The sequence below is a fragment of the Misgurnus anguillicaudatus genome, chromosome 22 (assembly GCF_027580225.2).
Source record: "Misgurnus anguillicaudatus chromosome 22, ASM2758022v2, whole genome shotgun sequence".
NCBI lineage: Eukaryota > Metazoa > Chordata > Actinopteri > Cypriniformes > Cobitidae > Misgurnus > Misgurnus anguillicaudatus.
The window spans coordinates 48,989,147-49,004,191 of NC_073358.2; the positions used below are offsets into that span (position 1 = coordinate 48,989,147).

The following is a 15,045-nucleotide window of genomic DNA, read 5'->3' on the forward strand; positions in this document are numbered from 1 at the left end:
AATTATACAAAGTAGTGCTGCCTTATTTTTTTATGTTTAATTTCACAGAATTCATGATAAATTAGTGTATTTTATAAAAATGTCATAAAACTGGGGCCCCCCTGACACCATCTCGCGGCCCCCCTGGGGGCCCCAGACCCCAGTTTGAGAACCACTGGTCTAACAAATGGTCTCGCTGTACCATAAGTTTTGTTCGTTTTTGTTTAATAAATTCACATGCTAATCATTTTTAAATTCATAAAATGTAGTAAAAATCTGTAAAATGCATATTATTATTATTATTATTATTATTATTACTAATAATATTGTTATTATTATTTTGTAATTATTATTATTAAAAGCTTGCTGTATTAATATAATGTAGATGTAGTAGTGTACCTACTACATAATGCATTTGAAGAGTTTATGAGGGTGTGTATTTGTGGTTTGGTGTGATTCCAGGTCAGATAGTGTCGATGGAGATCAGTTTCCTGTGAATGACTCTTTCAATGTAGCTCGGAGAGGGAGCGCAGAACCCAGCAGCCAAAGTGAGTATTAGACACACATATATTTGCCTCCACATTTATGCATTTAGCAGATGCTTTTATCCAAAGTGATTTACAGTATGATTTTAAGTATGCGTGTTCGCTGGGAATCGAACCCATGCACCGCTAATGCAATGCTCTACCAATTGAGCTACAGTAACCCATTTAGATTCCTAGAATTTTAACATAAATACGTGAATTACTGTATGCGTGAATTATTTTTCCAGTTGCGGCTGTCCAATTTTGTCCCTTAAGTTTAGCTGTAAAACATACAAATGTGTTAACAAACTTGGTTACACACAGTCACATCAACTTTTTTTCACATGCCATCATTCGTATATTCTTGCTTATGGGCAAAACACATAAACCATTCTGACACAGACCAATGAGTTCCTCAGAAGAGTTACGAAGATAGCATGATGTCAGTCTTAAAATAGAAAAATTACCGCTTACAAATTTGACCCTTACTGCATAGTTTTGTGTACTAAAGATTTTTTTGTTTTCAGCAAATTAATAATCATTTTCTGCCTTTAAATCGATTTTTCTCGAGTGACGTTTTCAAACATTTTTGTTTTTCTACCCAACTTGCAGTGTTTCACTTGAAAATACAACACATTATACTGCAGAAGCCGGATGCTCTCTCTAAAGGCTAAAGATGCCCGTTGCTGGCATGCAAACCATCTGCCTTGCCAGCATGCTCGTACTTATAATTTATAAATATTATGTCAAAAAACACTACTACCATTTTTTATTCAGACTAGGGATGCATAACGATTAAACGCGATTAATCTATAGCAGAATAAAAGTTTTTGTTTACATCATATATGGGTGTGAACTGTGTATAATATTTATGTATATATAACTATGCACACATGCATGTATAATTTTTTAAATATATATATATTAAGTAGGGATGCATATCAATTAATCGCGATTAATCTATAGCAGAATAAAAGTTTTTGTTTACATCATATATGTGTGTGTACTGTGTATAATAACTTTGTATAGTTAAATGCACACACATGCATGTATATATTTAAGCAATGTTTACATGTGTATATACATTTTTATATTTATGTATAATTTATATTATATATAAATATAAATACTTAATATATAAATATATTTTTTTCTTAAAATTATACATGCATGTGTGCATATTTATATATACATAATTATTATACACAGTTCACACACACATATATGATGTAAACAAAAACTTTTATTCTGCTATAGATTAATCGCGATTAATTGATATGCATCCCTAATATTAAGTATTTTTATTTATATATAAAATAAATGATACATAAATATACAAATGTATATACACATGTTAACATTTCTTAAATATATACATGCATGTGTGTGCATTTATCTATATAAAGTTATTATACACAGTTCACACACATATGATGTAAACAAAAACTTTTATTCGGCTATAGATTAATCACGATTAATCATTATGCATCCCTAATTCGGACATTAAAGCCGCAATATGTAAGATTTTTGGAATAAAATATCCAAAAAGCACTTGCACAGCTTGATAAATATTTAGTGCAGTTGTGTACTTGATTATCCCAAAAGTACTTAAAAACTACTTATAAATCCATCCTCGTCCCTTGTAAATATCGCGCTCTTAGGAGGCGTGTTCACCAAAGCATTTACGCCTGCGGCCAGCATATGTTTTCAGTTGTTTCCAAGCACCGCGCTTTTCAAAAACGCCAGCAGCAGGTGGGTTTTGTCCACTCTCTGCGTTTTTTAAAGTTAAAAAATTTTCAACTCTGGGCGAAACGCTCAGCTCGTAAATGTCACTTTTTGCTGGACCATCCAATCACATTCGAGGAGCGGCGGGACAGATACCACAACAACCAAACGGCGCATTGTACAACGACTGATAAACAGAACAAAAGTACCATAGCAAACAAAAAGCGCCCAGCTGAAAAAACGCTGGCATGTGCCCACAGTTGGCATCTGCCTGGCACGATTAAAGCTTTGGTGTACTCGCCCCCTTTTAATGACTTAATATCCGCGCTATTCTCAGTTTCCGGTTGGCAACACCAGTGGACAAACACGGATGTGGTGGTTAACACACAGCTGTTGTGCCTTGCAACTAATTCATTACGATGGCATAAAATAATGTGATCAAATGTACAGGTAAAACCCATTAATTCATTACCTCATCCATGAATATAATTAGCAATATTTGTACATCTCTGGATGGTGAAAACAACCTCTTTCATTGTATCACTCTCCTTCATAACGTCATTAAGCTTCGCCTTTGTTTTTGTATTATTGTGAAATAGGGACCTCTATTGGTAAAAATCTACATATTGTGCCTTTAAATCCTGCACAGGAATTAGCAATAGCCAAACATGCGTCAGAGATATACCTGGCAGTATGTTTTATCATTCATCAGTCTTAAATGTTTAAAACTATTCCCAACGTTATCGTTCCTTGGATTTTTATCTTTATAGCGCTATTTTCTTGCATTTTAAAACTATTTATTGTTCATATTAATGTGAACAACTCGTTAAACTTTATTTCAATGTACAAACCATATGATGCTAGAATATAAATACACTTTCATACATTTCTTAAAACATGCTCTACATTTATGACTTGTCCAGGCTCTCCTGGTTTTGGCCTCATGGAGCACGCCTACAATAAAACGGATCACTTCCTGTCGTCTTACCCATGGTTCCACGGGCCCATATCACGCGTGCGTGCTGCCTACCTTGTGCAACACGCCGGGGTCAGTGGTCATGGGAACTTCCTGGTCAGACAGAGCGAGACGAGGAGAGGAGATTACGTTCTTACGTTTAACTACCAGGGCAGAGCGAAGGTAATGACCATCATCATCCTCATATCACAGTTATGAATATACAGTACTGTGGGCCACAAACATTTTTGTTGTTTCAGCAAAATTTTCTGGTTTTATTCTAATTAAAAGACTGGGAAATAATGATATATGGTCTGTATATTATTGCAAAAACAACTAATCTAACAGTGGCATGGCAGCCTAAGGCTTTTAGTTCTCTATATGCAAGTAAAAATAATAAAATCATATCAATGAATTTTGGCAACATGATTGATTACAGATTGCTAAGGACCTCTCACATTTTCTTTAGAATCTGTTAATAATATTTACTATTGTGTGTTGTAAACGTGTTTTCTTATGTAAAGAAAGAAATTGCATATATTTCCAATGTATTTTCCCGTCTCTTACCCAACCTACGGTTTATCTCTCTCTCGTCTGCAGCATTTGCGTCTGTCTCTGACCGAGTGGGGTCAGTGTCGCGTGCAGCACCTGCGTTTCCCGTCAGTCCAGGACATGCTCAGTCATTTCCGCAACTGTCCCATCCCGCTGGAGTGCGGAGCCGCATGCGACGTCATGCTCGCCAATTACGTGCGGGTAAACCCAACCCACACAGGTAAGACAACCTTAAACATTGTTTGTTAAACTTGTTTTTAACACGCCTAAATTACTATAAAGCCATTTTTATCTTTTAACTTAAAGGGCACCTATTATGCAAAATCCACTTTTACGAGGTGTTTTACGAAATAAATGTCTGTTGGCAGTGTTTGAACACAACCACCCTACGATGAAAAAAATCCACTACTCCCCATTAAACCAAAGCAGTCTTATTAAAGATGCCGTTTTGATTCTCTTATCAATGTGAGGTCACATTGATAAAGCCCGCCAATCCTGCGTTACCATTGTTTCCCGCCTCAGCAAGTTGGACTCTGTCCACTAGATACTATTGTCTCAGACTGTATTAATCGATCGATTTTAACCAAAAGCGCTCACTGTCTGTTTATAAAGGAGTGAGGAGTTGTAGCTCATTTGCATTTAAAGGTACAGACATTAAAACAGCGTGTTTCGACTCCCACCCAAACAGGGGCGTTTCGGACATGCTATAATAAATGATCTGTGGAGTATTTTGAGTTGAAACTTCACAGACACATTCTAGGCACACCTGAGACTTAAATTGCATCTTGTAAAAAAGGCCATAATAGGTGCACTTTAAATTAGGTAATTTATTGATTCTGGCATGTATAGTATAAAAAACGGTCAATTAAATCAGCTGACATCACATGTGCAATGTTGAGTGAATTAAATGCTCCAGAAAGTGCAGAATACAACTACATATATGACCCTGGACCACAAAATCAAAAATATGTCCCATGGGTATATTGGTAGTAGGGATGCATAACGATTAATCGCGATTAATCTATAGCTGAATAAAAGTTTTTTTACATCATATGTGTGTGAGAACTGTGTATAATAATTATGTATATATTAATATGCACATATGCATGTATAAGTTTAAGAAAAATATATATTTATATATTAAGTATTTATATTTATATATTCATATATTTAATTATTCATAAATATACAAATGTATATACACATGTAAACATTTTTTAAATATATACATGCATGTGTGTGCATTCATTTAGTTATTATACACAGTACACACACATTTATGATGTAAACAAAAACTTTTATTATGCTATTGATTAATTGTGATTAATCGTTATGCATCTCTAAATTAGACAACAATACATTGTGTGGGTCAAAATTATCAATATTTGGTAAAGATCATGTTACATGAAGATGTTTTATAAATGTCGTACCGTAAATACATCACAAATGTATTTATCATTAGTAATATGTGTTGCCGAGTACTATATGTGGACAACTTTAAAGGCGATTTATATTTAGATATTTAGATTTTTTTTCCTCCTTCAGATTCCAGATTTTAAAATCGTTGTATCTCAACCAAATATTATCCTTGCTAAAAAACATATTTATTCAGCTTTCAGATTTACCCTTATGACTGGTTTTGTGGTCCAGGGTCACATATAGCGTACAAATAACAAAACACATGATACACAAATATACACAGAAGATATACGTAATAAAAGTGTACATATGACTGTACATAATCCAGTTGCAAATACTATTATATATATTTATAATACATTTTATAATGTTATTTACATATTTATGTTGTTGATATGATAATGGGATTATTTAGATGTTTTTCTTTGCATATTTGTAACAGGTAAATGTGTCACGCAGCCTGACATTCAAGATGAGTCTGTGTGCATCATCGTCTTTAGCTATTGATTCAGTAGCCTAAATTGAATCGCTTTCATATGCAAGGGTCAGACGGTTGAGTGTAAACTACGTGTTGCAGGCTCTAAACAAGTTAGTAACCGACATATTATAATAAATGTATATACAATCATTAACCAGTCAATGAAACTGTCTAAATATAAGTTTAATTCAAATAGCTTTTTACAGTGCATACTGTTGCAAAGCAGCTTTACAGATTTAACATATATATATACATAAAACACAGACAAATCAAAAATTCAAAATCAATGCAATATTATTATTTATAATAGTATATTCTTAAACTAAATTAAAAGCACTTATTGATCACGTATGTTGGACTTGTGCACACAATTTCTCTTTAATTTCTCAGAGCTCAGATCTGCGAGTTTTCTGTGCTTTGTAGTTGAGATGAGTTTACTAATTGTTAAACACTTGACTTGAGACAGGGGAACGTGCACGTACACACACACACACATGCATGACAAAAAACACACTCGCACACATAGACACACTGCATAAATACCTGTCATCTTTTCTAAGTCTGTGTTTCCTGAAGACAACGTCCTCACAAACTGTAAATACAGTCACATGCACGTAGCTTCATACACTTCCTAACGTGTAATTGTGTGCACACAAGCACAGGCCTTTTTATTGAGAATGCAGATGGTTAGTATGAAGGCAATGCCCCCTATAGTAGTTAGTGAGGTATTGAATTTTTCATTATGGAAGTCCAAATTTACAAATGCAGATGAAATTGATATAAAGTGCTTCATATTAAAGAAATTGTATGTATGATCATCGATAGTGTTCGGAGCTTAAAATTAGGAGTGTTTATATTGACCGGTTAACCAAGGGTAAGAATTTGACCAATTAATATGATCAGTTAAAAGAAAAAAATATCTGCACCTTATTATTAAGGTAGATGACTTGTTGGTCAGTCCTCTTTTCTATATTTTAAATCTGTATAAATTTGTTCCCAGTGGCTGAGTTTGTAATTCGTCTGGTAGTCTACCTGTTAAATAATAATAATAATCATAATAATAAACTTTATTTTCTATAGCGCCTTTAAATGTAGATCTCAAAGCACTGAACAGCAACAAATAATACACTGTATTAAATAATACAACAAGCAAAAATATGAAAAGAAAAACAAATCAAAACATCAACAAATAAAACTATAAAAAATAATAATAATAATAATGTTCAATTGAAAGCTACCCTAAAAAAATTATTTTTAAGGTGAGATTAAAAAATGCTAAGTTTTAGCTTGCCTTATCTAAATAGGTACATGTATATTAATAGTGAAAGAGTCAGCAAAGTTAATTTGGAAAAAAAACAAAATTTTTTTTTAAGGTTGAAAAAATCACAGCATCCATACCTTAAAATCACAGGTAAAACGAATAGATTTGGCACACACAAAGTCAAAAATAATATCAGTATATGTTTAACTTTTTTCTTTCTTTTATTGTTTGACATTAAGACAGACAGCTTTAAGATCTGCTGTAATGCAAGGACTTAATATAATGTTACACATCTGATATGTTTTCCCAACAGTTAATCAAACATTTATTTATCACATAACAGATTATGTCTGCAGGAATTCTTGTCAAAACAGTTATTTTAAAACTGTTATTCTGTCAACGTGTACATATTTCGGGGTCGGGCACTTGCGCGTCTGTGTGCATGCTTCGGATGTGACGATTGTTTTTGAGTCTTGCAGCTCTTAATAACTCTTTAAACATCAATCAGGTCCCAAACTTTATCTCTCTTAATAATTATTTTAACATCAAGCAAGTCCTGCACTTTACTTTCCAATCCTGCATGTTTAAAACCCAAAATCTCAGACACGCAAGTGGAGAAACAAGCATCCTTTTGTGTATTAGTTAAGCATTTAGGGCGGTACACCTTTCAGAAAACGTACAAAGAAAGATAATTTCAGACATTTGATTACTATTTACTAATTTTGATTACTATTGTCTAAGGGTTGGTTCACATTTTGCGTCTAAAACCGCGCAGAAAACGCGACCGTCAGTTAGTTCTTGTCACATGACCTGCGGTGCGCTTGCGGCATTCTGAAAAGTTTAAATGTTTTTACTCGATGCGGTGCAGACGCACCTGGAAAAAGGAGCGTGTTGCATTGGGTGTGCATCGCTTCATTTATGAGCTTGCATACTGCGCACCTACATTTGAAATAACAAACTTGAGCGCGCAAAAGATGCATAATGTGAATCGCCCCTAAGGCTACGTCACAATTTATCCAACAACGTGCTAAGCCAAGGGTGAAACAGAAAATGTGCTTTGCATTAATCGCACGGTAATAAAATTTGTATCGTTAAAATATGTTTACGTTAATGCGTTTTTAAGACAGCCCTAGTAACAATGTAACGACACATACAGCAACAAAATTTTTTCGTTTCAGAACCAACAAAGGTTGTTTCTATACATACATTATTCTCAAAACTTTTGTGTTAATAAAATCTCATATTTGTTTTGTCTCCACAGGTCAGAGCTCTCCGATATTGGTGCCGTTCTCTCGCTGGAGTTCAGAGCCGAGTCTTGCTCACTGTAGCCTGGATTCATTTCCTCAGTCTACTCACGCCATGGCTCAGCCTTCATCAGCATTAGCCTCCGTCTTGCACCGCACTCCTCCCTCACTCCCAGATCGGCCCGTTCCCATACCCCTGCGCCGGAGCGAGTCCGTGGGTCGCAGAAACCTGCTCCGCCACCCCAACCCCCTGCCACCCCTACTCCCAAACCGGGACTCTGACTACGAACTAGAGCCTCCCAACAGGGGGCGCAAGAGAGCAATCGACAACCAGTACATGTTCTTCTGAAAGAGTTGGAGAAGGTAATAAGCGAACCGAGGTGGAAAGCCGCTCTAGATTTCCGCCCGGATGAAAAGCATACGGCAGCCGAACCTTGAGGGTTTGAGTCGCACAAGGATTCGTGCAAGACTCTGGGTCGAGGTGCACCTAAACCTGCCTTTCTAAGACACCTGACAGCTGTGTTCCCTGTGTACTATACAGGAAAAGTGTTTATTTTCGAGTAACAAAAGTAGAAAGAAGAAGACAGCTGGTCGTGGGGATGAAGATGTATTTAAGATGGCGTTTCACGTTGGCGGTCAGTAAGTCGTTTGCTGGCTTGGGAACACACACCACTACCATTCTTGTGAAGGGGCTGTAGAAAGAATGTTTTAAATGCTTGGTCCGGACTTGACTTTGATCCCACCCTCTTCATTCCAACACAGGTCCATTTTCATACGATTTTGGTCTGAACCACAATATGGTCGAGTCTTTTCATCACTGTAGTGCCTCCAAAACTTCCGCAAAGAACGGCACTTTGTGACATGCAAGAAATGCTACTTGCGACCTTTTCAAGCAGAGCCGGCGAACTGTATCCAAGTTCAAAAGAAAGCACCAACCAACCAGAAAGTTCAAACACTGACATGAAATGAACTCGGGTTGCAGTGAGATCTGTGGTGTGAAAGCACCCTTAAAGGGGACATATCATGAAAATCTGACTTTTTCTATGTTTAAGTGCTATAATTGGGTCCCCAGTGCTTCCATCAACCTAGAAAATCTGAAAAGGAACAACCCAGTAACTTAATTTTGGTAAACCATTCTTTGCAACTCAAAAAATTATCATAATTCCGCCCCTTAATGAGCAAAAATGTGCCTTTTTTGGATGCCTCCTTTTAAAATGCGAATAAGACTGATGAAATGCAAACACTGATCACCATGGTGGTGGTTTGTTGAAATTTAAACTCAATGTGTGTGTGCTGTCAATTATTTTCTCTCGATCTCTGCACTAAATGGCAGTGTGTGGTGGATGGATGGTGTAGAGATCAAGAGAAAGAGAGAAAATTATTGACAACACAATTGGAATTGATTTTCAACGAACCGCCATTATGGTGATCAGTGTTTGCATTGAATCAGCTCTTTTGCACTTAAAAGCACATTTTTGCTCAAACCTACAAAGTGGCAATTTTAACATGTTATAATAAATTATCTATATGGTATTTTGAACAAAAACTTCACATAGGTTTTCTGGGGACACCAAAGATTTATTTTATATCTTAAAAAAGTCAAATGAAATGTCCCCTTTAAAAAATGAAAAGTTTGAAAGAGTTTTGGTCGGTCTCTGCACACGCGCATTTGACCTCATTTGTAGGATACGTGTAAATGGTTTGTAAGACCATTCTTATGCAAATTGTTTTATTGATTTTAAACGCAGAGTTCTGCTTGTGTTACAATGAGGCCACGCATGCACTTACTCTCAGATTTTTATATTTTTATGTTCAGTCGTAGTAATACACAGGTTTCTGTATCTTTTGTGTATTAGAAGACCAAATAATATAGACCGTAGATCATATACCCCATATGATGGTCATATAGGCCTAAGTGTAGTAGATTAATGCCTTTAAGAGGGTCCCAGGTTTGGTTTACAGGTTAACTGACCAAAGAAAACTATTTACCAAACAAGCAATAACTAAAGTAATTCCTGAAATCATGACAGATTTTTCTTTTTCAACTAAACGATAAGCCTTCCTGTGTTTCACGGCTATTTGCTATGGAAATACTACTTTGACAGCTACCAAATCTGACACCATGCATAGTTGATTTTAAGCTATTCGAGTAAATGCTTCACAGAAACGTTTTCACAGCTTGTTTGTGTTGTCGTGAATGTCTTTTTTGTGGCTTAACACTAACACTGTTGTCAAATCTGTATCAACCACAAAATACCCAAATGACTTCATATCTCACTCGTACATAATTGGGGGAATCTCATGAGATGTCAAGGTAGCACAAAATGACCACAAATGTTTTCTTTTTTTGCTTTATTTGCGACTTAAAATGTGGCATGAATGCAGTAAATAAAACGTTGTCTCATTGCAAAATTTGAGATGAAATAACAGTAATGAGAAATGACTGAAGTACAATGAATTAATATTGGTGTATTATGCTGCGTTTACACCAACCGCGTTTCAGGCGCCAAAATCACGTCTACCGCGCCTAGTTTGCCGCTTGAACAGTTTGAATGCATTCGCGCGTCTAGAGTCAGAGGCAAAATTCGCTTCTTGTGGGAGGGGCAAGTGCTATGCAGTTGTCTGTTTGCAAGATGACTTATGTTGATTGTGCATTTATCGAGAGAGTTACCGGTTTGTATTTGGTAACCTTACTATAGGGGGAAAATAAACGGCGCGGGTCGATAAATGTCACGTGACTCAAAAGTTAAATGTGTATTACAACTTACCAGGTTGCCGATATCCTCACTGACACTCTTCCAAGAAATAAGAACGTGTGTCGTATAGCTCCGGGTGACTACTTACGGACAATATCAAGCCTTCCTTCAGGTTGAATGAGTGACTCCGGGCGGGGCTGCTGCCTCAGCAGCAAGCAGGCTCCTGATTGGTTAACGCAGAGCGAAATTCCGCCAAAGTTCAAATTTTTCAACTCGGGCGTCAGCCACAAATTCGCGTCAAACGCAAAATGCACAAAAAGCACCATTCGCACGTACCACGCCAGACGCTCAATTCGCGCGAACGAGGCGGAATCACGCCTTCTGCGCCAAACGCCTCATCCGTGCCGCGAGACCTCCAGACGCGCGTCAACACGTCTTCACATTGACTTAACATTGAAATCACTCGCGCTTCACGCCTCTCTGGTGTAAACGCAGCATTAGAGTTCAGGAATAGGGGAGAACGGGGCACAAAGTAACGCTTTTTGGCTTTGGCTCTATCATTAAAAATATTTAAGGTAGATAAAAAAATTTACACAATCAACACACACATCTCTGCTACAAATGAACACTTAAAGTTTGTTTGTGCGACCTACCGTTATCGTACAATTAATTTGAAAGTGACTGGAGTGCAAACGTTACCCCGTAGGTGGGGTTCATTTTAACAAACAGCGGGTTTGTTGTTACACCTGCTAGAAAATTTAGTTTGAACACAAATAATTTCATAAAATTCTGTCTATATACTAAAGGTGGATATTGTTTATATATCTGCCTATAATAGATAGATATCAACACATGATCCTTCATCTAATCATCCTTGTATTAAGCATCAATGCATATAAATAGATTTTTTAAAAGGGCTGCACAATTAAGACAAAAAAACTAGGGCTGTCAAAAGATTAATCGCGATTAATCGCATCCCAAATAAAAGTTTGTGTTTACATAACATATGTGTGTGTAGTGTTTATAATTATTATTTATATATAAAAACACACACAGTCATGTATATATTTAAGAAAAATTGGTTATATTTATATATAAAATATTTATGTTTCTATATAACATAAATTATATACATTTATATACAGTATATAAATGCAAATATTTCTTAAGTATTTACATGAATGTGTGTGTATTTATATATACATGGTAGTTGCACACAGTAGACACACATGTGTTATGTAAACACAGACTTTTATTTTGGATGCGATTAATCGCGATTAATCTTTTGACAGCCCTAAAAAAAACTCATGATTTTACATTTTCCTTGATATTGTATTAACAGTTATAATTTTGATTATTAATGTTTAGATTGTTTTCATTTCATTATTATTGTATACCTAAGGCCTTATTAACCAACTAACCCCGCAGTTATAAAAATGTTTTCAATCCCAGCTATCAGTTACTAAGAGTTGCTGAAGCGTTTCAAAATAGTGTTATGTTTTAGGTAACAAGATGTTGATTAAATAATATAAGGTTGGATTTGGTGACTTGCACACTAAACTCATAAGATGAAGACATTTATTTCTATAACACTCTTTGTTCAATATATTAACCAAAACATCAAAACTTTTCACAAATTCACAGATTGCTCAGCTCTGTATAAATATGTAAAGGAGCCGTGTTACAATTAACCCCATGTTAGTTTGTGCCCCTCCAACCCCTACTTTTTAAACTTTTTGCATGACCCATGTTCTTGACCAATTTTCTGAGATTCTCCCCTCTTTGACCTGAAGTCGCACATCAGGCAGTCTGTCATTGTCCAAAAATATTTTCTCTCTCTCTTGTTTTTCTCATTTCATCTGCTTGCTGCAGAATTCTGTCTATGTTATGTTTTTGTATTTACCTTCCTCTCCCCTGATCATTATCAGCTGTTGTTTTTTGTGTGTTTGTTAGAAGCCTCAGTGCCACAAGTAAACGTTTCTCACTGCTGTAGCAAAGCACAGGCGACCATTTTTACACTCTCTAAATATATTTTGTTTAACATGATAGCGTGAACTGTACCTGTGTATCACTACCTCGCATTGTATCGTGGACTGTGTGTTCCAGGTGGACTGTTTTAGATTTGGACACGACATTGAACAGATAGAGTAAGACTTTTAAATGACTTCACTTGTGTCATCGACATGCATGTCCACTAATAAGGTGATGTGCTAAATTCAGCAAAGTATTGTTTAAATGAATATGCTGCTTTGCAAATGACCAAGAATGTTTTTATTTTATTATAAAACACTTGTTTTTTTTATGTAAAATGTACAGATTCAGTTTCACATACCTGACTCTATCAGACACAACATCGGTTGTGTGAATTGTGTGGTAATAAATCGCTTGGTGCTCTGTAGGCCACATTGACAAAGTGAATCTCAAAGGCATTATTTGGATCAGTATCGGTGTAAATAGCAGGAAATCTGATTCAGGAACAGTGTTTTGCACCTTGAGATGCTTTGTACACGCAGGCCCATACAGTAACTGTGCACCACCGGCCTGTATGACATCAGTGTTTTACAGTCACCCTCCATCTGAAACCCCTCAAAGTTTAACTGATGAATGTACATCTTCTCTCTCTATACTGTTATTACTTTGATTTGTATGAGAGCACTGTAAACCCCTGAGCTTTACCCTTAGCTAGATTAACCACAGCTTTCTGATCAACTTTCCATGTAGCAATATGCATAATAAATTATATATAACTGTATATTTGATTTTTTTTTGTAAAAATAATAAAGTTAATATTTTAAATCACTGTTTTCTTCTCATTGTAATAAATTGTATATGATATGAGCAATTGATGTAAACAAAATTGCAAATGTGAGATATTTCAAGAATATAAAACTCTTTTGTTTGTATGCTTGACTATTGCACTTTTTACTTTACTAATAGGTTAGTTACTTTATATAGCAAGGTTTAATTCGATAACATAATCGAGAACTGACAGTAAACAATTATTTTTTATATTATTTTATTATAATCTAGTTAAATGCTAATTTTTAAATGTCATTCAGTAATTTGTACGTTTAATTAGTCCCTTTCACACATACAGTCTTTACTGGTAATTTACTGGTAAATTGCCGTTAACATGTCATGTGTGAACAGAACCTTTCCGGTAAATCAGTGCTCCCAATTTACCAGTAAGACAGGTTGTAAGATTACCAGTAATTTACCGGTAAGCGCTATGTGTGAACGAAAAATACAGGAATACCGGCATTTAGAACGGACGACGTCAGACCGCGCTGACAGCTTCAGACCAATCATAATGTTTTAATACAGGTGACGCGTTTACCCCCGCACTGTTTTACGGACGTTTTCACACACACGCTGCTTGAAAGTCGAGCACACCTTTCTTCACCAAAGTTGTTTAAAACAGCTTACCACATACTTGCCGAATTGCCGACGTCCTTAGCACGCTCTCTATGAAGCCTAAAGTGCAAACAGTACTGTTGTTTAAAATGCATTTTCGGTTTGACGTCGCCTCATGCAATGTTGTTTGGTCATGAGCAACTTCGCGACTGTCAGAGTTTACCACAGACATAAAAACAACAAAATACGGACCGTGGATATGAACGACGTGGATTGTTTACAAATACAACACTGAGCTCAACGCGCGCCACAGGTACTTCCGCTTTCTCAACGAATTTACCGGTATTTTAATACTGATGTGTGAATGATGTCTTACTGGTAAAAAGACGGAATGTCACTGCGTGTGTGAACAGCACAATTTTGTATTTACTGGTAAATTCATGGTAATTTACCAGAATTACTGTGTGAAAGAGGCTAATATTCAACCTGCATACAAATGTAAAACTTGTTGTGCAGAGATTAACATTGGCAACATAAATTAATCTTATGTGTAGTATTATTTATTGTTTTTTAATGTTGGCTATTGCATAATTATATCATGCATGTACCAATTTACTTTTTATTGTGTGCTAGAAGAGAATGTCTTATTTAGTGTTGGGCATTCTTGAAAAACGTCACTGCATACAGAATAGCTACATTTTTGCAATGCAATTTTATTTATATAGCACGCTTCATAATTTTGCAGTGTTCTAAAGCTGTTTGCAGAGAAAAATAAACGCATTTAACGAAAAAAAAGATAGAAGACATTTTTTTACAGAAAACACATTTCAGCAGTTGAGACATGATGGAAAAAATGAC

At 35.8% G+C, this 15,045-nt stretch overlaps 1 protein-coding gene across 1 annotated transcript in view; it reads left to right on the forward strand.

The window, feature by feature from the left end:
• sh2b3 (SH2B adaptor protein 3) overlaps window positions 1-10,465 on the forward strand; it is a 49,038-nt gene extending 38,573 nt beyond the window's left edge. Inside the window, exons 5-8 of the mRNA XM_055198394.2 lie at window positions 442-527; window positions 3,152-3,366; window positions 3,784-3,955; window positions 8,155-10,465. Coding sequence (XP_055054369.2) covers window positions 442-527; window positions 3,152-3,366; window positions 3,784-3,955; window positions 8,155-8,486 — 805 coding nt within the window. The 3' untranslated portion in view covers window positions 8,487-10,465. The remainder of the gene's footprint in view (window positions 1-441; window positions 528-3,151; window positions 3,367-3,783; window positions 3,956-8,154) is intronic.
• The last annotated feature ends 4,580 nt before the right edge of the window (window positions 10,466-15,045 follow it).